This window comes from Equus caballus, chromosome 1 (assembly GCF_041296265.1).
Source record: "Equus caballus isolate H_3958 breed thoroughbred chromosome 1, TB-T2T, whole genome shotgun sequence".
Taxonomy (NCBI): Eukaryota; Metazoa; Chordata; class Mammalia; order Perissodactyla; family Equidae; genus Equus; species Equus caballus.
In genome coordinates this window covers 110917451-110942431 of record NC_091684.1, presented here as the reverse complement: position 1 = coordinate 110942431, position 24981 = coordinate 110917451, and the positions used below count along the sequence as shown (strand labels likewise).

General features: G+C 39.3%; 1 protein-coding gene across 12 annotated transcripts in view; it reads right to left on the bottom strand.

Annotated features, from left to right (window-relative positions):
- CHD2 (chromodomain helicase DNA binding protein 2) overlaps window positions 1-24981 on the bottom strand; it is a 112530-nt gene that overhangs the window by 23128 nt on the left and 64421 nt on the right. For all 12 annotated transcript variants that reach the window (XM_070267280.1, XM_005602813.4, XM_023650829.2 and 9 more), the window contains 12 exons: window positions 21898-22047; window positions 20998-21146; window positions 19866-19962; window positions 19346-19438; window positions 15829-15999; window positions 14662-14837; window positions 10095-10136; window positions 9123-9262; window positions 3700-3838; window positions 3356-3506; window positions 2100-2222; window positions 822-950 (listed from right to left, as the gene is read on the bottom strand). In XM_070267280.1, coding sequence (XP_070123381.1) covers window positions 822-950; window positions 2100-2222; window positions 3356-3506; window positions 3700-3838; window positions 9123-9262; window positions 10095-10136; window positions 14662-14837; window positions 15829-15999; window positions 19346-19438; window positions 19866-19962; window positions 20998-21146; window positions 21898-22047 — 1560 coding nt within the window. The remainder of the gene's footprint in view (window positions 1-821; window positions 951-2099; window positions 2223-3355; window positions 3507-3699; window positions 3839-9122; window positions 9263-10094; window positions 10137-14661; window positions 14838-15828; window positions 16000-19345; window positions 19439-19865; window positions 19963-20997; window positions 21147-21897; window positions 22048-24981) is intronic.

The following is a 24981-nucleotide window of genomic DNA, read 5'->3' as shown; positions in this document are numbered from 1 at the left end:
GCACATGCCCTTAGAGCCCTCAACTCACACAACTCTAAATTCTCTGTAAAAAACAGCTAAGGCTGTAGAGGTGGATCCTCTTCACTTACATCGTCTCTTTAATTCTCAAAGCAACCCTTCAATATTGGCACTATTATTCCCATTTCACAGATGGAAAAAACTGAGAACCAAAGAGATTAGACACCTGTCCCAGTCAGCGTGTAATTGGTGAAGCTGCTAGTATCTGAATTCATGTATGCATGACTCACATCCATGCTAGTTCCTGTACCCAGTGCTGATCGTTGGAGCTAATCTCAAAGTACAACTGCATTCAAAGGGTAACGCAATAAAATCCCATAAAGTTGTCACTCACTGAAACAACACATGGAATGACACCAATGTACTTTTTCATTTTTCTTAGACCAGAGGTTACAGACTGGCAGGCCCCGGGCCAAACCTGACCCACAAATGAATTCTGTTTAGCCCAACAAGGAACTGAACTGCATGGCAGCTGCCCCCTCTGCATTAGGCATGAGCCCCCTGGTTAACCACAGTCCCTGCCACTCCCTACCATTCTCAACAGCGAGGCTGAGTGTCAACTGCCATTTAACATTGAAATTTGCATGGTTCCCCTTATTTACTTCCATTCTCTATGAATTTGCAATTGTTGACTGAAATGAACAACTATATTCCTCTCTCACAGATTCAACAAAAATATATATATATTCTATTTCCATTTTATCTACTCTACATGGAAACCAAATGCATTTCACATGGTTTTATATCAGTTGGCAGAATAAATGTAGCTAAAAAAACTCCTCAACCGAAATCCAGCCTCATACCTTTACTTCTCCCTCTTCGGATGGATTATCTGAGTGTCTAGGAGACGAAAACTCAATTCCATGCTCATCTTTCAGCCTGGGGGCTTTGTTTTCCTTCTTTACTCGAGGCTTCCTCTTCTTTAATTTGGCCTGAAAGGGAGAGAAAATGATGATAAAACTACAAATCAAGTCCCTCAAAAGCATGACCAAATAACATCATGATGCTTCAAAACAGTAGCAGCCATACAAATCAAACAAGAAAGTTCAGAGGAAATTCAAAGGAGTGCAACCATTTTTACCTGGGGCAAAGAAGGAAAAAGAAACTGTAGGCCTATCCACATCCTATACCACATAAAAACATCTATATCCCTGAACCTAGTGATGCCATTTTTTGGAATTCAGCCTAAAGATATAATTCAAAAGCAGGAAAAACATCTCACGCACCAAATACAAATAAAGATAATATATAAAAAACTTAATAGTAATATTAAAAAACCTAGAAGTATGCTATATGTAAAAATAAGGACAAGGTTAAAATATCATTTATCTACTCAATCAAATATGACACAGTTATCTACAAGTTCAGCATGATCTAATTTGTCTCTCCAGAACCTAACTTATAGTACATACTCAACGTATTATCCAGAGAATAACACTACTTATGATACTATTACGTGAAAAAGGGCCAAGTGTGGAGTTAGGATGAGATTCCCATCCTTCTAGGCCTGAACTGAAATGATAAGTTGGGGAAATAAAAGGAGATAAAGCTCAGATGAGTTCATTAGCAACTCAGCTGGTATTTTCACTGAGCAAGTAAGGCAATCCTAACTGAAGTCCAGTTTCCAAATTAACTGTGGATTCTAATTAGCCATTTTGTCCCTGGGACCCATTATTACAAGGAGCCCAGAGCTGGCTCTAACAAAAGGAAAACTAAGCGGTATTCGCACAATAACCGGAACTATGTTCCAAAATTGAAACAGCAACATACAGAAACAGCAAGCGTTCATCTGGACCAGTGACAGTGGGAGAGATGAGGACTATTCTGAGGCAATATTTGAGGAGAATGGGTTTTATAAGAAAGTTGCCAAAATGTTTAGGTCAATTATTAAATGAGCATTTCTATTACGACCAACCAAACCATCACTACAGGAACCTCAAAAGCAACACCTGACTACGAGAAGGTACCATTCTGTGCAGCACGAGAGGACATCCTTTCTCTTGCCCTAACTCTAACCCTGAGGCTCTGCAGGGTTGGAGCCTGAGTCCCCTGAAAGAAGCCCATCTGGCAGCCGCACTCACCTCTTCCCCGCCTGTCACGGCCCCCTTCTTCTCCAGGCTCTTCCTGAGCAGCTTCAGCAAGTAGTCCGCTCGGGTCTGCAGCTGCTTCCCCTGAGGCTTTTTATCTGTCTCCACAGGCAGAATCTTCAACAGGAAAGGAAGAGAAGCACCCACCACCACCCACATCCGGTTAGTGGATCAGGATCAACGGAGACAACAAAGAATTGAGCAGTCCTTTCCCTCCCCAACCACCCAAAATACAGATAAAGCCTCAGATCCTATCTCATGTCCATGGCTCCCAGTCACTGAAAATCCCTTATGAGCCGTTCTCGTTTTACAAAATGGGATGGAGAAATCCAGCTCTCCCACTGGCTCCTACCTGTGCTGTTAACAGGGTAGAACAACTCAGGTAGGAGGGGCTTGTTGGCTTCATCTGCTAGAGCATCCCAGCCGTCGTGGATTTCCTCCTTCCAGGAGCAGGGAATCCCTGGAGCTAGGTTAAAGCTTCGTTTTAGATTGAAATGCTTCTTAGAGCATTGCGGAGAGCACTGAGCTATGCCAGGACAGGATCCATCCCTGCTACCACGGCTGGACCTCTCAGGCCAGACTGGATTTGGTCTCAGTGCTTATGGCAGGGTGCTGTCACCCTCTCAGAACATTGCACATGGGATGAGCATTGTTTGACGTGCCAGGAAAAGCCCTGCCAGGAGCACAACATGGAGCGCATCCTACTAAAATTTGAGCCAGTCAGCTTTCCCTGCTTACAGCTCTGAGCACGGCCTTACTACTTGGTAGCCTGATTTGCAACAGATAGGGTGGGAGGCTCGATTTTGTGGGAGAAGTACAGCTAATGTTTAATTCCATTACAGAAAATACCAAGGTGTGGCTCATTCTTTCTTTTTGTGTAGAACAGAAACACGGTTGTTTTAAACAAAGGGCCAAGAACTAAGGCCAAAGAATGCTTTTATTATAAATAATCTTACCCTGGCATTTGTTGCAATGAAATTTGACCTATAATAAAAATCAGAATTTTAAGATTTCTCCTATAATTTCCCAAAAATTTCCCCTGGCTATTATCTGCATCTATGAAACAGTGCCACACGCCACTAAAGATAGTAACATTTCCAAGGATAAAGAAATCCCAGGAATTTACAATTATACCAATTTATTAATTTCCAACTTGATCCCCCGACCCCAAGAGAATAGATAAAATTAAGTAATAAATATAAAAATATTAAACAACAAATATAGAAATCTCCAGCATCACAGTGACTTACTTTGTCAGTTAACTTAAGCTCTGGATCCGTTTTAATTAACTCCCAGTTTCCATAGCCATGTTCATAAATTCCCAGCAATAGGCGAGAATCATCCTCCACTCCCCATTCTACATCAAAATGTGCAGCTTTGACGCGGCAGGTTAAGCAGTATCTAAAGGGATTTCAAAAAAAGGGAGGACATTAGAGGAGGAGTCTTTCTGATTTGAAAATGAACACAAATGAACACGGACAAAGTATTCTGCAATGTTAAGACAATAAAACGCTACATAACTAAATATAACTGTAACTTCAAATCTATTTTCTTATGACACAACCATCCAGGCATGAGCACATGAAACACTCACTTTTTTTTTTCTTCGGGGTCCACAGGGATAGATTTATGCAGCATCTCAAACTCTTCTTCATGCTGGATAATGGATTTCACATTAACCTGAACCCCTGATATCTTGATTGTTGGGCCTCTCTTTTTGCCTGGTCCCTTCCCTAAAGAATACCAATTTCACATTAGTTACATGAGAATTTGCTGAAGTTTCCCCAAAAACACAGATCAGCAAACTCTGAACTCTTCCTCCCTCAATATACATCTCTGGCTTACTGTTAATTCAAAGATATAATCCATAAAGCAAAAAATTTTCTTAGTTCATGTTTGTAAAATAACCTCTAAACTACTCAGTTTTTTAAGATTTAGAATTTTTTAATCCACTAGTGTTTATAATTGTATTTTAATCTTCCTGTTTTAGACTTTGGCTCTAAAATTAATAAAATTAACAAAAGAAGATTCTGAAGGAATAATATTAATGGCTTAAGTTTTTCCTGGTTTTTAAGTATCCCATTAAGACAGGGTTTTTTTTTAAGTGTTTTAAAGATTTTTCTACTAAAAAAGTATGAGGTCAAGTTAATATCTAACACATTTGAAATGATAAACAAAAGATATCACGAAAAGGTTACCCTCTCCCTAGTTTCAAATTAAAATAATCCTAGAAGTAAAAATTAAACCCAGTCAACTCTAACCAAAGAGTCCAAGTTGAAATCCATGAGATAATGGTACTCATCTGTGAGAGGAAAGATGCCTTAGGGCCTGAGAAAGATTTCATTTTTTTTTAACATTCAAGTTAGTGAAATGGTACTACAATTATAAACAATTATTTAGGGGTTCTCATGTAATCCATTACAATTTCACTTGCAGATGCTATTCCCAACAATACTGATGAGAGCTGGAACAGAATGTGGTAAAATGGGAAAGACACTGCTCTGAAAATGAGAAATCTGATATTTATTCCCAAATCTGAACAAACTGCTCCCCTCTCCTTTTTCCCCCTCTCAATTCTAGTTATTAACCTCTCTAGGTCTCAGTTTCCCCATCTGAAAAATAAAAGGATTGCAATAGAAAAAGGGGCAAAGGATAAAGAGACAATTCACAGAAAGGGAAATACAAATGGTTCCAAAACATATGAAAAATACTCAACCTCACTCATGATAAGAGAAATGCAAATTAAATGTCTACACATAACATTTTTAACCTATCAAGTTGGGAAAATTCAAAAATTTGATAATATTATGTTGGTGAGACTAAGAGGAAACAGACACTGTCATTCACTGCTGGTGAGAGGGTATAGAACAAAATGCATAGAAAAAGATAATTTATCACAACAAGGTAAAGCAAAAGAGTAGAAAGCTAAATGTTCACTAACAGGACACATACTGTATAATCATGACAGATTATGCAGCACTTAAAAAAAAAATCAGGCAGCACCATTTTTAATGAACAGTAGCCATATAGAAAAAATAAATAAAACTGGATACACCAGGAAAAAACTCCAAGTTTATATCCAGAGATATAAAAGTAAATGAAAAATCACATAAAAGCACAAGAGTGAAAAAAACCAGCGTGAATTCCTTTATATCCTGGGAGTAGAAAACACGTTTTTAACTGACTCAAAATACAAACACAACAGGGTAAAAAACATTGATAAATTTGACTACATAAAAATTTTTTTTAACAGATATTTATTTATTTTTTGAGGAAGATTAGCCCTGAGCTAATATCTGCTGCCAATCCTCCTCTTTTTTGCTGAGGAAGACTGGCCCTGAGCTAACATCTGTGCCCATCCTCCTCTACTTTATATGTGGGACGCCTACCACAGCATGGCTTGCCGAGCGGTGCCATGTCCGCACCCGGGATCCAAACCAGCAAACCCCAGGCCGCCGAAGCGGAACCTGCGAACTTAACCACTGCACCACCAGGCCAGCCCCTGTAAAAATATTTTTAAGTTTTCTGCACAAAATACCATAAGCAAAGTAAGAACACAAATCACAAACTAGAGAAGAAAATTGGCAACTTTTATCAAAAAAAGATTCTAAAAATTAAGACCAATAGCTGAAAAGAAAATGGGCACAGCATATGAATAGACAGTTCACAAAGGGCCCTTAGACAAGATGCACAACCTTGCTCATTAAAGGAAAAACGAGATACCACTTCTCACCTATCAGTTTGGCAAAAGTCCAAATATTTGCCAACACATTCTGTTTGTGAGGCTTGTAAACATATACATTGCTGGTGGCATTGTAAGTGGTGCCAGATTTTGGAAGAGAATTTGGCAATATCTAACCAAATTCCATATGCATTTTCTGCAGGACCCAGTGATTCCAATTCTAGAAATCTATCCTAAAGCTATGCTGGCAGAGATATGAAATCGCATATTCATTAAACTATTTATTCATTGTGGCTGTATTTATAATGGTAAAAGACTGAAAACAACCCAAATAGTCATTAGTAGGGAACAATAAAGTATGGATTAACATCTAGCTACACAGCGGAACACTGCAATCGTACAAGGCAGGAGTGATGATCTCTACATAATGTATGCAGTGCTCGCCATATGTGAAAATAAATAGGTGCAGAACAGAACACACAGTACGTTATCTTCTGTATAAGAGAGGAAATATACCCACACTCAGATTTAAATTTTTAAAAAGAAACAATGGAAAGATAAATCTAAAACTCATAGAAACGGTTACCTATGGGAGAGAAAAGAGAATAGGACTGGAGGACTGGGATGAAAGCATCATTCTCCAAATGTTCCTTTGTTTTATAGTTTTGAGTTTGGACCATGCAAATGATTTACATGATTAAAAAAACAAAGTTAAATCAAAATGAGAAAAGTAATCCCTAAAAATTGAAACTAAATAAAAATGAAAGAAGCTAAACTATATTAAGTTGGTGGGATAACCACAAAGAGAAAAGAACAACTTCGAATAATTTTAAAACCTAGTATTTTGACTGCACATTGATACTGGGATGTATTCTAAGCACAAAAAGAAATGCAAAGACATCAAACTTTGCATTGAAAAGTCTTACTGTTAACAGTAAGATTGGTATTGATATTTGGTAACATGTTATAAGACAAGACAAATACACGATTACGTTAACATTTTCAGGAACAAAAATTTTCAGCTTAAGAAAAGAGGTATCGATAATCTTACGTTTGAACTGGAAATGTCAGCCTGGACTCAGAATACCTGAACACCAGTTTACAGGCAATACAGGCTTAGGGAAACAGGCAATGCCAGGAGGAGGCAAGCAGTCAGATCCAGAATGTGAACCCCACAGAGAGAGGCACGTGAGAGGAAGGGCACTGTGAGGAGGAAATATCTCCAAAATATGCTGAGAGAAGGACAGAGCAAGGTATAGCAGCATGCATGCTGCACTACCATCTGTGTTAAAAGGGGAAAAAATATCATTCATTTTTTTGTACATATGTATTTTTAAATTTCTAGAAAGAGATAAGAAATAGGGATAACTTTTTCATTTTTAAGCCATGTGATTATAATACTTATTTGAAACAATTACAATGAAAAAAGAAAAAAATGTAAACTTGAGGTTTACTTTTGGATATATCCTGGGTACTATTAAAAGCACAGATTTGGGGACCGCCCCCGTGGCTGAGTGGTTAAGTTCGAGTGCTCTGCTTCGGCGGCCCCAGGTTATGCCAGTTCCGATCCTGGGCGCAGACATGGCAATGCTCAACAAGCCATGCTGAGGCAGCGTCCCACATGCCACAACTAGAAGGACCCACAACTAAAAATACACAACTATGTACCAGGGGACTGTTGGAGGAAAATTAAAATCTTAAAAAAAAAAAAAGCACATATTTGAATCATTGTCCAAACCACTCAAGTTACTTAAAAGTTTCTTTTAGGGACAGGCCCAGTGGCATGGTGGTTAAGTTTGCGTGCTCCACTTCACTGGCCCAGAGTTCACTGGTTTGGATCCCAGGTGCGGACCTACACACTGCTCATCAAGCCATGCTGTGGCAGCGTCCCACGTAAAAAATAAAGGAAGATGGGCACAGGTGTTAGCTCACAGCCAATCTTCCTCAGCAAAAAGAGAAGGCTTGGCAGTGGATGTTAGCTCAGGGCTAATCTTCCTCAAGAAAAAAAAAAACAAAACCAAGTTTCTTTCACAAAAAGAAAATACATTTAAAATTTTTTTCTATATTTAAGACTTTTTAAATTCTATTACCTTCAATAATATCCTTAAAAAGAAATTCCCAAAGCACAACTTTTTTACTTAATAATTATAGCTAATATACTGCAAGCCAGACACTACCTAAGCACTTCACATGTGTGGAACTGTTCAAGTAGTCATCCAAACCTTTTGAGGGAGGTACTGTTACTCCATTTTGCCAACAAGACTGCTGAGAGGCTATCACTTGTCTCAGGTCTTGCAGATAAGAAATGGCAAAACCAAGATTCCAGGTAACCTGGCTGCCTCCAGGGCCCGAACACTTAACCACAGCAGAGAGAGCCCCCTGAGAGCAGCTTCTAGAGTAGTGAAGGGTGACACAAGAATGGGAGAAATGGTACAAATGGACCACAGTACCAGTGAACCGGAATGACAACACCCTCATCTCCCTGTTTGAGGTTCAACTATGAGGATGTCCTTTAATAATAATGACTTCAGAGCTCTCTCCTCACAAGCCACCCCAGACCTCCTACTATTAGAGGACAGGCAAAAACACTTTCTGGGGTATAACGGAAAATACACTACAGGTCACACCCAATTACAGTCACGTGCCACTTAACGACAGGGATATGCTTTGAGAACTGTCGTTAGACGATTTCATTGTAGGAACATCAGAGTGCACTTACACAAACCTAGATGGGATAGCCTACTACACAGCTAGGCTATATGCTACTAATCTTATGGGACCACCACCATCCATGCAGTGCATTGCTGACCAAAAAGTCGTTATGCAGCGCATGACTGCACAACAACTTATAGTGCCATGAAAATCTCACTGTAAGAAAAATGATTATAATATTCCTCCAATATTTTATTATCACAATTCTCTAAATCCTTTAAATTTGCCACAACAAAACAATACGTATACATATATAGAAGATAATTACTGATGCTTGTGGTCTATGATGTCCTCGTTTACAGCCAAAATACAGCTGTATTTTGTACCTGCTCAGCTTTGCCCACTAGGTCCTCACGTCATTCAAATCAATTTAAACTTTCTATAGCAACATAAAAAGAAACCAGTCATCTTGCTCATTACCCTGCACCTTCTGCAAATCAACTTCGTTTGTGAATAAATCTTTGGGATCTTACAGCACTGAGCTCACATAAAGGTGGGTCAGCATACACGCCTCAAAGGAATAGAGATGCAGGAGATCCAAGTCTGTTCTAAAAAAGGCCCTTCAGCAGCAGAAATCCCAGTACACAGTGCGAGGTTTCGGGGAATCACCGAAGTTGACTTACCCTCACTGGCATTTTCTTTCAGCTGTTCCTCATATTCCTGCATCGCTGACACACAGCTGTTGTGAATCAATTCACCCAGCCGCTTCAGATCTGCCACAGACTTATCCACTAGCTCAGCATCACGTGCTATGCACTCCAGCCTGAGGAAAGACAAATACAGGGACACTTCAAGGCCCTGCACCCACTTTTCTAATGTCATGAGATAACACTTGGTCTCATCTAAGCTTGCTACTGCAAACACACTTTTCCCTACATTCCTTTATTAATCACTCCAAGGCTCCAGCAACACTGGGGTAACTTATTCATTTCCCATTATAAAGAATTGTGCCTTGGGGCCGGCCCGGTGGTGCGGCGGTTAAGTTCCCATGTTCCGCTTCTCAGCGGCCCAGGGTTCACTGGTTCAGATCCCGGGTACAGACATGGCACCGCTTGGCAAAAGCCATGCTGCGGTAGGCATCCCACATATAAAGCAGAGGAAGATAGGCACAGATGTTAGCTCAGGGCCAGTCTTCCTCAGCAAAAAGAGGAGGATTGGCAGTAGTTAGCTCAGGGCTAATCTTCCTCAAAAATAAAAGAAAAATAAAAAAATAATTGTGCCTTGGAATAGTCTACAAAACAAAGTAATTTTCAAAACACAGAAGGAAAAGGGTTCAGCTTTCTTTAATAACTAAATAGGCTGTCTAATAATGGTAGCAGGTGAAGAGCCCAAAAACCGTTTGCACTAGTTTGCTTCCTTGTGCTTTCCTTTCCAGCGTACTCTCATTCACTGCAATGTTCCTAGAAGCAAAGTACAGTTACTTCTACAATATGTTTCATTGATCTCCAAATCATAGGAAGCATGTGAATACATTAATGTCTAAAAATCAGGCTGTCAAAAGGTGGCCGACCTTAAATGGAAAATAGTACCAAAAAAGAAACTGCTCCATAATAAAAGTGAATAAGAGGCAGACAAGGAACTATTACTAAGCTTACCGTTCAAGAGGGAGACCAAACTTCTTATATGCCTTGATGAACCTAAGAACGTGATAAATAAAACACATTAAAAAACAGAGACTTCAGCTATGTTAATGCAAACATATCCTGTGATGAAATACAGTCATGTGTTGCCTAATGAGAGAGAGACACTCTGAGAAATGCACAGTTAGGCGATTTCGTCGTTGTGTGAACAGCACAGAGTGGACTTACACAAACAGATGGTAGAGCCTACTACACACCCAGGCTACAGAGTACTAATCTCATGGGACCACCATTGTATATGCTCTCCATCGTTGAATGAAATCTTGTTTTGCAGCACATGACTGTACGAGCATGCAAACTGTCAAAAACAGAGCCCAATCCTTGTAACTGCCACTAAATGAATGAACACTGACTGCCTTTGAAAATGGCCAACTTAAAATAATGAGGGCCAGAAATCCATTCAAACTAAAGATGAACTTTATTCTCAGTGACTGATGGTGAAAATGCTTAGGGACATAACTGAGAACAGTGACTTAACTGTAACAATATTATCCTTTTCAGAAGTACAAGTTTATGGAGTTCAATAAGTAACAGATGATTCAATCACCATAACTCTTATGATAAAATCCCAACACAGTCAACTGGCCTACTCAGTCCACTACTGTTACTTTCAATTCCATACTGCAATATTTCTCATTATTTTCTGGTCAATAATACAACCATGACATTTTTTAGGACTGCCTCAAATACTTTTTGGAACGAGGAAAAGTAAAATAAATATATGATTTAAAACATCTTAGGCGAAACTTAGGAAACTGCTGACTCCTTCTGCCCAACCTTGTCTCCAACCAAAGATCCAATCTATCCTTTCAAACGTCTCTACCCTAAACCATGCTATACACCAATCCACATGTCACCTGCTCCCCTCCCTACAGCTAACCACTAGCACTCTCACTAAAAAGCACGATGTCACTAGACATAAAGGGCTTTCACAGGCCAAAGTACTAAAACAATCTGGTCAGCTAACAGTATAAGAGAGATACTATGGGGGAAAAACGGAAATAGAGGCACGGCAATTGAAGAAAATGGGAGTGAATATGACACCAGATAAGACAGAACACTACAGAGGCAGCATGGATACAAGGATTAGGCAAGTGTTGTAAGCGAAAAGTGAATTTGAGGGTTATTCCTCAACTCTACATTTCTCCTTCTTGATATATACTGAAATATTTTACATCTGAAATAATATGACCTTTGGGATTTACTTCAAAATAATCCTGAGATGGAGAAAGATTTCTGGAATGGTAGAGTAAGGATCTCTGAAAATCTGCTCCTCCATAAAAGCAACAAAAGCACAGACAAAAATTGTCAAAATCAACTTTGCTGGCACTCTGGAAATTAACCAAAGGTTTACAGCCATTTAAGGGGCATTTATTCAAGAAAATGGCTGGGTCTCAGTAACAACAGTGTGCTCTCCAGCATTTTAACTTGCTCTAGGCCCATGCCCCTCTCCCCACTTCCGTGACAGCCTTGAAAACCAACACTTGTGCAACTACATTAGTAGTGCAAAGGAGCAGTGCAGCAGCCACTGGAAGTGACAGAACATGTTTGGAGCTCCCCAGAAGCTCCTTCCCCAGAGAACTGCGCTATTTGACCTGACTCCACCCTGAGAAGCTCCAATCTCAGACCTGTCTTCATTTGACCTGTGTGAAGAGCACTGGTCATAGTTCATTGGCCACAAACAATTCAAGGCAAAGGTTTAACACCACAGCTGCCTGAGGAAACATTACCAGTCAGGGCTATCAACAGACTGACCAAATACTGAAAAGGAAAAACTGGGAGGAAAGATGTCCACGGGGGCTTTGAAAAAATCTGACATAGTACTGAGAATGTAGAAGGCACAGACATGTGTAGGGGTATGTGCTCGCACAGGAAAAGACCTGAGAAGCTGTTCATCTCTCCCCTCTGGCTGGCCCTGAGGCTCTACGCAAGCAGAAACCGAAGAATAAGGCAGAGTGGTACACTGCCTGCCGAACACCGAAAACATGCCCCAACGTTCACAGGGAGCCCTTCAGACAAAGGCTGGTAGACTTAGTGGATCAAGGCGTTTAAGGAAATCTCTGTCCAATCATTAGCTGATCACTTAGCTAAATGAGCAGAGACTTCAAATGACATGACAAAGAATACAGACTTCACGGAACTAGTCCGGCAAGTTACTCAACAAGCAAACAGTAACAGAGCAAACAGCAAACACAACAAACTCTGGCTGGCAGGGGGAATCTGATTTCCAGGCTTGCCACATTCTTACTGAAAATGTCCAGTTTTCAACAAAAAATTGTGGGACAAAGAAACAAGAAAGTATTGCCCATTTAAAAAAAAACAGCCAATGGAAATGTTCTCTGAGGAAGTCCAGAAGTTGAACTTAATGAAGACTACCCTTCAAAAACAAAGGAGAAATTAAGACGTTCCCAGATAAACAAAAATAGACAATTTGTTGCTAGCAGACTTGCCCTAAAAGAAATACTACAGAGGGTCCTGCAGACAGAAAGGACACTAAACACTAACTCAAATCCCCATGAAGAAATAAGAGCCTCAGTAAGGATACTGAGTAAATAAATATAAAGACAGTATAAATGTATTTTTGTTTGTAACTCTTTTCTTTTCCTATCTGATTTTTAAAAACTGCATAAAGCAATAATTAAAAAACTACGTTGATGGGCTTACAAAGTGTAAAGACAGAATTTGTGTGACAATAATAGCACAAAAGAAGGGGGAGGAATGGAGCTATAGTGGAGCAAAATTTTAATGTATCATTGAAATTAAGTTGGTATTAATCCAAACTTAACTGTTCTAAGTTAATATTTTAATTGTAATCTTCAGGGCAACCACTAATAAAATAACTAAAAATATAGTAAAAGAAACACCAAGAGAATTTAAATGATATACTAAAAAACACCTATGTAATACAAAGGAAGGGAGTAATGGACCTGAAGGACTAAAAAAAAAGACACAAGACACACAGAAAACAAAGAGCAAAACGCAGATGTAAATTCTACCTTATCAGTAATTGCATTCAACAGAGATTAAAGGTTCCAATCAAAAGGAAGAGACTGAGGGAGAGGATTTTAAAAAAATGATCCAACTATAGCCTGTCCACAACAGATACAAGTTAGATTCAAAGACACAAATAGCTTGAAACAAAAAAAGATCCACAACACCCGTATACAATACTCAAAAGAGAGCTGGAGTGGCTATACTATTAGCAGACTAAAAAATGAAGTTAAGACAAAAATTGTTACAAAAGACAAAAAAGGACATTTTATAATGATAAAAGGGCCAATCCATCAAGAAGACGTATCACTGACACCCAACAACAGAGCCCCGAAGGACATGAAGCAAAAACTGACAGAATTAAGGGAGAAGTGATGTCACCATAAATCGTTCTTGACTCCACTCCCCCTCACAAGAACAACTAACATCTATTCCAGAACAAGGAAATGGAAGACCTGAACAACACTAAACCAAACAGACCTAACAAACATCTGTAGAACACTCTGCCCAACTACAGCAGAAAACACATTCTTCTCAAAATAATCCTGGGAGAAAGGGGTGACAGAAGTAGGATACACATACAACAAGACTGACGACAAATTCAAAATGGTTAAGATGATAAGTACGTAGGGGTGATTTATATTCTATTTTATCAATGTTTGTACGTATTTACATTTTTGCATAATAAATTAAACAAAGAAAGAAAAGAATACATATAACATTTAGGGGAAAATAAAGACCTTATGATTTCAAATATATTGACTTAAAAGGACTATTTGATATAATTATAACATGGATTAGACCATAAAGCTATCTTCATATTTTCTATTTTCTTCAGCCTTTTAAAAAAAATAACACGGAAACTGGGGAAAAAATGGTTTGGAAGCAACAATTTTAGATCTTTTTTTTTGGCGGGCAGAGGGGTGTGAATCGGACACAACAAATGTGGAATAAGGACTGAGGTAAAATTGATTCTAAGTGGAAAAAACGCAAGCTGCAGAATGGTATGTTGTGTAAAACCAACCAAACCAAATCATCACCAAACTGATACCAGCACTGATAGGGGTAGATTGTGGGGGGGGGGGGGGGGGGGGTTGGATAGAGGGTGGCGGCAGGTGGAGGGAGGCTTATCTGTATCATTTTAATTTTTGGTATTTATACTATTTCTTTTATTTATACAGACACACACACAAATACATATGCATGTATGTATTCATATTCTTGACTAAAAACAAAAAAGAAAGTTGCAGCCCAGGTTTACCTCCTATTGTCTCTTTTCTCCTGGCTGGACTTTCTTTGTGAAAATGTTCAGAATAAGCACAGAACAGTTGGAAACAAAAAGAGCTCAACTGAGGAAAATCTCGGAGGAAGCAGCGGCACCCCGGAGACGTGGGGCGGGACCCAGTCTCTCTTGCCGTTCTTCTAGGCATTAGCCTCCACCCACCCTGTCAGAAACGTCAGGGATCCAATCAGCCCAAGGCTGACATCACGCCCTCCCAAGAGCTCCAGCGAGAGCAGAGCCTCCACCAACCTTCGGATCTCCGCATCAGTAAATCCTTCTACGAGGTCCTTCCGCACACTTCGGGGACGCCCTCTGCGCTTTGGCTTCTTGTCATCATCAGAGTCATCCGTCTCACTCTCAGAGGCCGAGGATCTCTGGGCCTGTCTCTTAGACTCAGTGTCAGAGTCACTGTCATTCGTCTGAGCCTGAAAATGCAAAGTCAAATTATAACAAGTGCCAGGTGCAAGAGGTCTAAGTACCAAGATCAGCCCATCTTAATTCTTTGGTACTTAGAACTTCCCATCACATCAGCCAATTCCATTTTCCTTTAAGAAATAAGGAGGCAGATGTCATGTGATGAAGGAAGACCTGTTTGAGATATCCATACTTCCAGAGACATACTGAAATGTAATGATAAGTGAACTGGAATAAAAATATTTGGACTGTAGGCTCATGTTTACTTCCTTGGGCAAGTTACTTTACCTCTTTGTGCCTTTGTTTCCAATTTGTAAAATAGGGATAATAGTACCTATAATACAGGGTGTTTTCATGAGGATTAAACGTGTCAATAAGCGTAAAAGCACTTAAAATGATGCCTGGCAAACAACTAGTGCTCAAAAAATGGTAGCTACTATTAGCCAATACTGATTTACCACCATTTGGACAAACCTGAGTCTATCATGTCCAACAAACTGGGTAAGAAAACTTGTCCTACCTACTTTGATGTTGTTGCAAAAATCAAATTAGAGAGTGCTTGTGACGGGGCTTTGTAAGCTGTAAAGTATGTGTATGTTCTTTGTTTACAGCTATATAATCTCTTACTAAGTATTTATACCAAGTGCTATAAACAAACAAAGGCAAAAAGAGGTTTGACTCTGGAAGTTGAAGGCACTGTCAATTAGAACAAAATTGTTAGGATTACTGGTCCTAATTCCAACGGTAGAATGCAAACTTCTGTCAAACTCAGATCCTGTTCAGCCGACTCACAAAGAGCCAGTGTGCACAGATCACTGTCTCCCAGGTAAGCACATGAGCCCTGTGCATTTTTCCATTCTCCTCTGCGAGGTTCCCTTCAGCTCCGCCCTGGAACCCTACAAGTCAGGGCAACAGTGCAGGGCCTCTTGCTTGAATAATCAGCATTTCGGTAGCCTTTAGAGCATAAAAAGTACTTTCATATCTTTCATCTCACTTGATCACCTTTTTAGTGGAACTCCGAATTCGAGGCAACATGTAAATTTCTTCCAGCTCCTTCTGCCGCTCCTCCTCCTCCACTTTTTTCCTTTGCTCCTCTGGAATGATCTCATCCCAGTCCTTGTGAGGACGTTCTTCCAGCTCTTCTTCATCTTCCATTGTTGCAAAGTTGGCAACCTTAAAACAAATGGAGAACCCACTGTCTGACAATTTCTCAAACACCATCTGCTAAACCACCAACTCACCCAGTATTTTAAGTGTAAGATGGTAAGAATAACAATAGAACTTTTACGATATTAGACAACCAAATAATCAATCTGCTACTAATCTCTCCCTTCTTCCCCCAAAATCAACTTGCCAAACCCTTAAGTTCATCAGAAATTTTACAGAAAAGTAGGGAAACAGACATAAAGATATAAATTGTCTTATAACTTTTAATTGTTGTGAAATTATATACATTTTCTAATAAATGATACTAATTAGAACATTTAGATTTATTTAGATTATAAAACGCTGAATACCTAATACTAATCCCTTATGAACTTAAAGTTCTACAAATTATAAATTGCTACTAAATAGAGCTCATTTGAAACGATGTATAATTCAAAGTACTAGCTGTCATGTAGCTAACTAGTTCCTTATCCATTTTGATCAAAATTATAGAAGCTAAAGGTATATCATGATTTCATCTGCTCAAAAGTGCTCTTTAGTCTTAAGAACGAAAATCAGAACATAAAATGCAAAACACTCAAACCTGGAAGAATATTCCATTTACTTTGTAAATATTTAATATCTATTTGTATTGAAACAGTATGTATCCCACAAAGAAAACCATCTAAGTGCATTCATTTCAAAACTCACACAATGGCCACACAGAAACATCCACACTCTGGCCAGCCTCTGAGCAGTGGTGGGCAGGCCCCAGGCCCGGGCTCCACATTCTTTTTCTTTCTTTCCACCTAGCCTTTGTGACTAGAATGAAGTACAAAAGAGTTTTCGGAGATTCCATCCCTCAAAGTCACTTGGACCGTCAGTGAACACAGAAGTTCATGACTTCTGGCCAAAATTATCTCTAACTTCCAACAAAGATATCGTGATCTTTACAACCAGATTTTTTAAATTCCAAGAAAAAACAAGAGGTATAATTTCTGAGATTGAAAATTTAACATTTTTCTGTTTCATAAAATGAATCATCTGGGGCTGACCCAGTGGCATAGTGGTTAAGTTTGCACACTCCATTTTGGCGGCCTGCTGTTTGCGGGTTTGGATCCTGGGCACAGACCTACACATCACTCGTCAAACCATGCTGTGATAGTATCCCACATACAAAGTAGAGGAAGACTGGCAACAGATGTTAGCTCAGGGCCAATCTTCCTCATCAAAAAAAAAATCATCATCTGACCAATCTCTTAAATTAAGCACTGTTTATAAATTCCTTTAGACCTGATTTTCAAAACAGCTAGATGAAAATGATATAAATACACATATATGTTGGTAGTTCATACAGTTGGGAATTTAACTTTTCCAAGGGTGGCACAGTGGTTAAGAGTCAGACTGTAGGCCAGACCACCTGCCTACGATGTAATCACAACTCCACCTATGTGTGACCTTAAGAAACCTACTTAGCCTCTCTGTGCCTATTTCCTCATCTACAAAAGAAGATAATACTAGTATCTACTTCATCATAGGATTGTTGTAAGGACTGAAGGAGTTAAAATAGTACTTAAAGTATAGTAAGGGTTATACATATGTTGGTCATTATTATGAAAGAAAATGGAAATCTTAAGTTGTCACAAGAAAATATTTGCTGCCCTTCAAACACGTTACACTAGGGTAAAAAAAAAAAAGAAAAGGATCATCAGGAAAAATTAAAGTCCACTCAGTTGCATCACTCCAGAAACAGAGAGCTCCTAGCGTTAGCCGACTCCTACTTTAATCAGATTACTTGCCCAGGTGCTGAAACATAATGGCCAAAAGGGCTTTAGTAAGGCAAGAGTCACTGCAATGTGCTGACTGCTTTTGATTAACCTGTAATATACAGAAATTTTTAGACCTAAATAATCATATGATACTCTGACCAAGACACCGTCAAGATTACGTCTGTTTAAGAAGGGAGCAGTAGTCATCGAAGTTGAATCCAGCTGAAACAGCAGTAATTCACCTCCGTCCTCTACATCCTCAGACACATAACTCTGGTCCTAGAGCTCTCTGACACGCTTAGCTCCTTCCTTGTTCTTCCACTGACATAACGTCTACCTGTGGCCAACCTTGGACCTCTTCACACAATACTGCTTCCTTCCGAACACTTCACTCACTTCTCCCTTAATCCTAATGGTTCCGCCACACTTAACCATCATTACAACCTCCACATCTCCCCTGCTTCACTAACCTGCAGGCAACCAGCCCATTGCCAATCCTTTCAATCACGTTCTCACTTGAACCTGGAAAGCCTTTGCCACTTTGACCTCCAACACCTCCCAAGCCAATCTCCCACCTTGGGATCGCCAACTGATCCAATTTCCCTGACCTCAAGTATTGCTGGAGAAAGTCTTATGACCCTGCTGAGTGGTTCCAAGGTGAAACTCTATCTTCGGAATTCAGTTCACTCCCTATGAAGCTCCTCCCAGCAACTCCTGGCCCCACCTATGGCCATCCCAAGTCTTTTCCACTTCCAGCAAATACTTGACTTACTTTACCACCAATTGGAATTCCCACATCTTCTCTCCCCTCCCATTCCCTACAGTGGACTTTCCTTTTTCTTTCAAAAGCCATCTCCTCCAGCTAGGCTTTTGATTATCCCTTCCAGTCTCCTCTGGGGCAATGTGTCATCAAATTTTCCTTCTTTGCTTAGAACCTTCGGTGTCTCCCTATTCTCAAGTTCTTTCCAAAAACCTAGAAACCTGGTAACATCTTTCAAAAACCTTACTTTGTTTGGCCCTTCTAGGCTCATAAATTACCTTCACTGTGCACTTTACTAAGGTTTTTAATGTCTATACTCAACGCTGCCACCTCCTATTCATCTGGTGCCTAGCTTCTGCATTTAGTCCTGATCTCACATAATTTTCTGTTACATCATATTACCACTGAGCACCCTGTAATTGCTCTTAAAAAAAACCCCACCAAGTTATCAAGAGCTTCCCAACTGTCACCTTCTGTTTTCACACCTTTGACCTTTGTCATCGGATTCTATTAATGTCTCCCTTACCACCCTCCTCTTCTCCCAGAGCTCCACACTATCTAGTTCTCCACCTATCCACTGACAGCATATTCTCAGCCCTCTTCACCAACTTTTCTACTCACTGACTCTGAGCAGGATGGACCACTTCAGTGGTTACCTTCATGAGGAAGACCGAATCTACACTCACAGCATACTCGGAACTCAAGAGAATGATACTGAAGATATGAGTCAATTAAGATGAAGATAAAAGTACAGTGCCTCACACACAGGAAGTACTCACAGACTTTAGTTATTAATAGTTAATGAATCAACGCTGAGGACTCTCTCCCACAATGCTTTTCATACCTTAAATTGTGATAGAAGCTCATCTGTCGCACTTGTCGATACTTCATTCTCTCTCGTTTCAGCTAAACGCAAAATTTCATCTATATCCATTTCCTAAAGGAAAAAAGCAACCCAAATACGGTAAAATGGCAACAGTGATCAGCACTGACTGCAAGTGTTTGGCACAAATAAACTAAATCTCCTTTCTGATATTCCATTTACTTCTACAGTACTCAGGTTTACATCCTTTACACCTCAAAGTTCAAACTATTATTTATACAAATGACAAGGTGAAACTTCAGAAATTACAAGAAAATGGAATAAAAACAGACAAAGACAGCATCCTCAAATGCTTTTCTCATTCTTTCCTACTCAATTTAGTAAGAGCTTTGAGCTCCAGAATTGAAAAAAGAAGCTATGTCCTTCAAGTAATTACTATTTCTTTATACAAGCCTCTAACACAGACTCAATCTGCTTCCAGAAAAATGTAGACTCTCACAGATAATACTTGTCAAAAAACATTTTCTACATTGTTAATTACCTGAGGCTCTGACTCTTCCCCTTCAAGTTCTTTGAAGAGATCCTCTGCTCCAAATTTCAAAATAGCTGTCAGCTCTTCTTTATTAAAAGGATTTGAGCTGTAGAAGTAAAATATAGTTGTAATCTCTTAGGAATGTCAACCTCAATGGAGTTCTACAGAATATGTATCCTTCATAAAGGGTGAAAATATAAATTCTGCCCCAAGAAAAATGATCTCTGAAATATTTCTTCTTTTTTTCTTTTCTTTTTTTATTCACAGGATGACTCTGTGGTGGTAAACCTAACTCAGCAGAAGACTAGGAAATTAATTATTTTCCTGCTTGCTCACCTACTACATGGTTAAGAAAGAAAGATAACGAACAACATAAAAGAAAACATTTCTTTGTCCTTCGACTCAGAAAGTTATCATTCACTAAGAATTTTCAACCTCCTCACTTCTGGTCCAAAAGAAAAGAACCAAGCTTTTTCCATTTGGCTCCTCTTGAATGGAAAATTGTCTATAAAGAGTGTGTTTAGTAAGGGCTCACTTGATTTCAGCTTTAAGAGAAGCTGCAGGACTGCCACGGAAGACCCTCAACAACTTGGTCAACATGCAACCTCTACAGGAGAAATATTGTGCTTCCAAATAAAGCCAATTCGAACTTGACTACTTCCCTTCTATACTGTTCTGTTTTTAATAGGAAAAATAACAATATCCACACAAACATTTTTACCAATAGTAAGAAATCAGCTGCCAATTCAATCTGGTGCACTCTCACTGCTAAAAAGTCCAAGGCAACATCGTGCTGCAATCAAAGCCTAATGGGGTGCACACGGCTGCCACTGCTGCTGCTGTGTCATATGTCACATGTACAGCCAAAAGCAAAAGGCAAGAGAGAGGGGCAGGAAAGAAAGAGAAAACACGTAAGCAGAGGGCTGACAGGTGGAAAAAAAAAAAGAGAGAGAAAAGGAAAAATAGGGAAAACAAAATAAAATGAAAATGCCGTCTTCTTGTGGTCTTGGCTTGGCCTTTTGCAGGTAACTAACAGACTAACGTCAGTTCTAGAGAATCCTATTAGAAGGATGAATTCTATCAAAGGTTAATGCAAAATCAGTCTGACTCTTCCCACTTCCCCCATCTTTCTGGCACTTACTTGGACCTTCCTGAGTTGTTTTCCAGGATTGTCCGACCAGTGGTATCCATGCGCTGAATCACCAGATGGTCCAATACCATCTTCTTTTTGGCCCGTTCTATGATCTCCTCCTCAACCGTCCCCTTTGTAACCAAGCGGTAAATATTTACCTGTAGGAAAAGGAAACGTTATGCTTATGATTGATGACTAAAAAAAAAAAAAAGGTACATCTGTCTAAAACCAAGAGGAGAAATAAAAAAAGATTTGCTATTACCATAAATGACTGTAAGCCATCCAGCCAAATAGGCAACTTAAGTACATGCAATATTTTTACTATCTGCAGGTTACATTCTTAAATAATACTGCCTCTAAAGAACTGTTATCACAGCCTTGTTCTAATGATAAAAATCTTGCTAAAGAATAATCAGTTTCATTGATGGAAAGTTTCACCAAAACTGAATCTCTGAGTGAGAAACTTATGAGTTACCCAATACTACTGCAGACTTTGAGATTCATATACGAAGGAAACAAGCATGTACTTTTCAACCTAGCTCAGAGCTAACATTATCATGTATAATAACAACAGACCATCTTGAACAACGTTAGAATATTTAACAATTTCTCCCTATTAAAATAGAGAAAAACTTCAGTTCTAAGTCTATTCATCATATCTCTTTCTTGAGGTAAACCAGAAAGTCACTGGTGACATACTTTTCAAACAGTGAAAGAGAATAGTTCCATAACAGGTTCATCTTAGCCCCAAAGACATTTTCTCTGGACTAATTAAGAAACAGACACCTACCCTTCAGGAAATGACAGCAAAATAGGAAAAAAAGGCATTTTACAAACACCCTGAAAGGGCTCAATAACTCCTTCTTTCCTCCTCCCCCAAGCCACATCCAGAAGTCGCTCACCACTGACCTGCTTCTTCTGACCAATTCTATGGGCTCGGGCTTGTGCCTGCAAGTCGTTCTGGGGGTTCCAGTCAGAGTCAAAGATGACAACTGTGTCCGCTGAAGCCAAATTGATTCCCAGGCCACCAGCCCTTGTCGAGAGCAGGAAACAGAAGTCCTGTACACAATGCAATATACTACTTTATGCAGTGGCCTTCTCAGAAACAGTTTCACAGTCCAATAAGCCCTTAACCTGGAAACCCCTGCAGGTGTGAAGAAAAGTGAGATATGATGGACAAACTTTATGGAGGCTAAAAGAATGTCAGGGACTTGATGGCAGAGTGTATTTTCATTTGATTAAGAGGTAAGAGTCAGTGCAGTGAACCAAGGAGTAAAGTAGACTCTGGTAAGACAACAGGAACGAAAGAATTAGTGTTCTCTCCTGGCTAAAACTAGTATACAAGCAGTTAACAAAAACCAGACAAACTTAATTATCAAGGGGATCATTGCAGCAAGTTGCCTAGGTACTCGTTTTCTAGGTAAAGGTGGATTCTGCCATGTAAGGCAGTCAGCAGAAATAAGGAAACTTTATTATGCAAACATCCACCCATTTGTTAGGCTGGCGCGGATACAGAAACACTGCACTAAGGATCACATGATGGAACTGCTGAGAAACACAGGATCCTCAATCCCAGAGAACATGCACAAAGAAAACCAGAGCAGGTGTGGCTGAAGAGCCGTGTGTGGGAAAGACCCAGGCACTGACACAGTTCAGTTTCCACAGCAACGATAAGACACTGGGCAGGCACAGTCCACCCGCCTGCATCTGAGTGCTCAGAAAATATGGGCAGGAGGCAGAGAATAAACTATACGAGCCAGAGAAAAAGAAAGCCAGACTTCTATTTTCAGATAGTTTAATCATGTGTGTCAAAGGCTGACACCTTTCTGGCACAGAAGTGGCACTCAAAAACTGGTAGTTCTGAGTTACATTTTGATAAGTGGGTACTTCTAATATACGTACACAGATGCAATGAAAAGGTCTCCACATTCCAATAGTCACATTTGCCAACATTATGCCATAGAAATAAAAATGGAGATAGCTGTCCCACAAGAACTTTAAATAATTCCAATAAAGAACTGATCAACAGGTGTGTTGAGGCAGCACATACTCTGGGACTCTTGGTAGAAATACCAAGCAACACCATGCTCTAAAGTGAAGTCTGCAGGTGAACACTTATTAGAACGAGATACCTAAACCTTAAATAAAATCTGGGGTCTGAATGATCATATAAACCACTTTTGATGTCACTCTTTATCAAAGAGAATATGAATTATAATGAGATGTCATTTGTGTCTATTATCGAATTGACAAGGTTAAAAATTATGAAACAGTGCTGCTAAGGGTGAGGTAAAATGGAAATATTCATACATAAACAGTATGAATATAAACTGGGCAAAGTAATTTAGCAAAATGTATCAAAAATCTTTTTAAAACGCTCATATCCTCTTAACTAAACATCCAACAATGATAAAGTGGTTAAATAAATAGTGGTACATGTATGAAAAAATAGTAGAAATTACAATTTTTGAAAATCTTTAATGACATGAGAAAAATGCTCAGAGTACAATTTTAAATGAAAGGTGACAACACAACTATACGTAGTATGATCCCAGTCAGATAAATATATAAAGAAATAAACGGTTCCATCCAGTATGAATGGAAATACACTCAAATGATGTGAATAGCAAGTTGTCTCTGGGATGGGAGTTTTGTACAATTTTTCTTCCCCGTACTTTTCACCAGCTTCCAATTTTCTAAATGTGCAAAACTATTTTCCCCCAATGATAAAGTATTTAATTTTTTCAATTAATTAAAAAAGATAGGTTTGCAGAAAACGGTAGAGAACCCGTATTTTATATATAGCCACAGGGTAGGGGAGATCAATTGAGAACCATAAAAAAAGCAACTCTAGCTTTTTTCTGAGAAAGAAAAACACAAAACATTCCACTCATTCTATTTTTTAAACTAAGAGTAGGGAACATAAAGCCAACTTCAATAAATACTAAATAATAAAAATAGTTAACATTTACTGAGTGCTTACTACAACCATGGGTCACTTAACGATGAGGATATGTTCTGAGAGATGCATCGTTAGGCAATTCTGTTGTTGTGAGAAGATCAGAGAGTGTACTGACCCAAGCCTAGATGCTATAGCCTACTACATGTCTAGGCTATATTGTACTAATCTCATGGGACCACCATGGTACACGCAGTCCACGTTGACCAAAACGTCGTCATGCGGCACATGATTGTATACGCCAGGCAATGTGCTTGGGACTGTACACTGATGAGCACATTTAATCCTCACAGCAGTATTAGGAAGTAACTTTTGGAATTATTGTGATTTTATAGTTGAGGAAACAGGAGACAAAGGAGGGTTAGGAATTAGACGATGATCAATGTTTTCAGTAATTCAATTCCTCTTCTTAACTATTCAGAGCCTTGGTTCTGAAGAGATTAGTGCCCAAGGCTCTGCAAGGCGAACTAAAATTTTAGGCTAAAGAAACAGAACACTATATTCTAAATAGGAGTATGTGCAATTCGAGAGGCAGAGGTCACATCATTCTGGAGTAGCAGACACAGACAGCAAGAGCGCTTTTAAAGCTCTTCAGAAAGCAGAAAGTTAAGTCTGTTTATCTGTACAAAGTAGTGGCCCAGGCTTCAGAAGTTCTAACATTCTCTCCAAATTACTACTGGTTCTACTTCTGGCTCCCTCCTCTGCTTCCTTTATCTCTACACATCACTACAGTGTCACCAACACCAAAGTGCTCCCCACCCCACTTCTTTCAAATCCCCTGGTATTCAATAGTTTGATATGCACAAACTACAATGTTACCATGGTTTCTAATTTGTCCTAAATAGCTCTTCTATACGTGCCTTAAAAACAAAATACTTCATAATGCCAAATCTAAGCTGGACACTTACTGATTAACAAGTGTTGCTGTTAGTCAAAGCAAGAACATTAAGTCACATTGTACCAGGAGTCCAACAAATCTGAGACATGGCAAACATACTTTTCAAGCCTCACTCACCAAAATAGTACAGATCAAA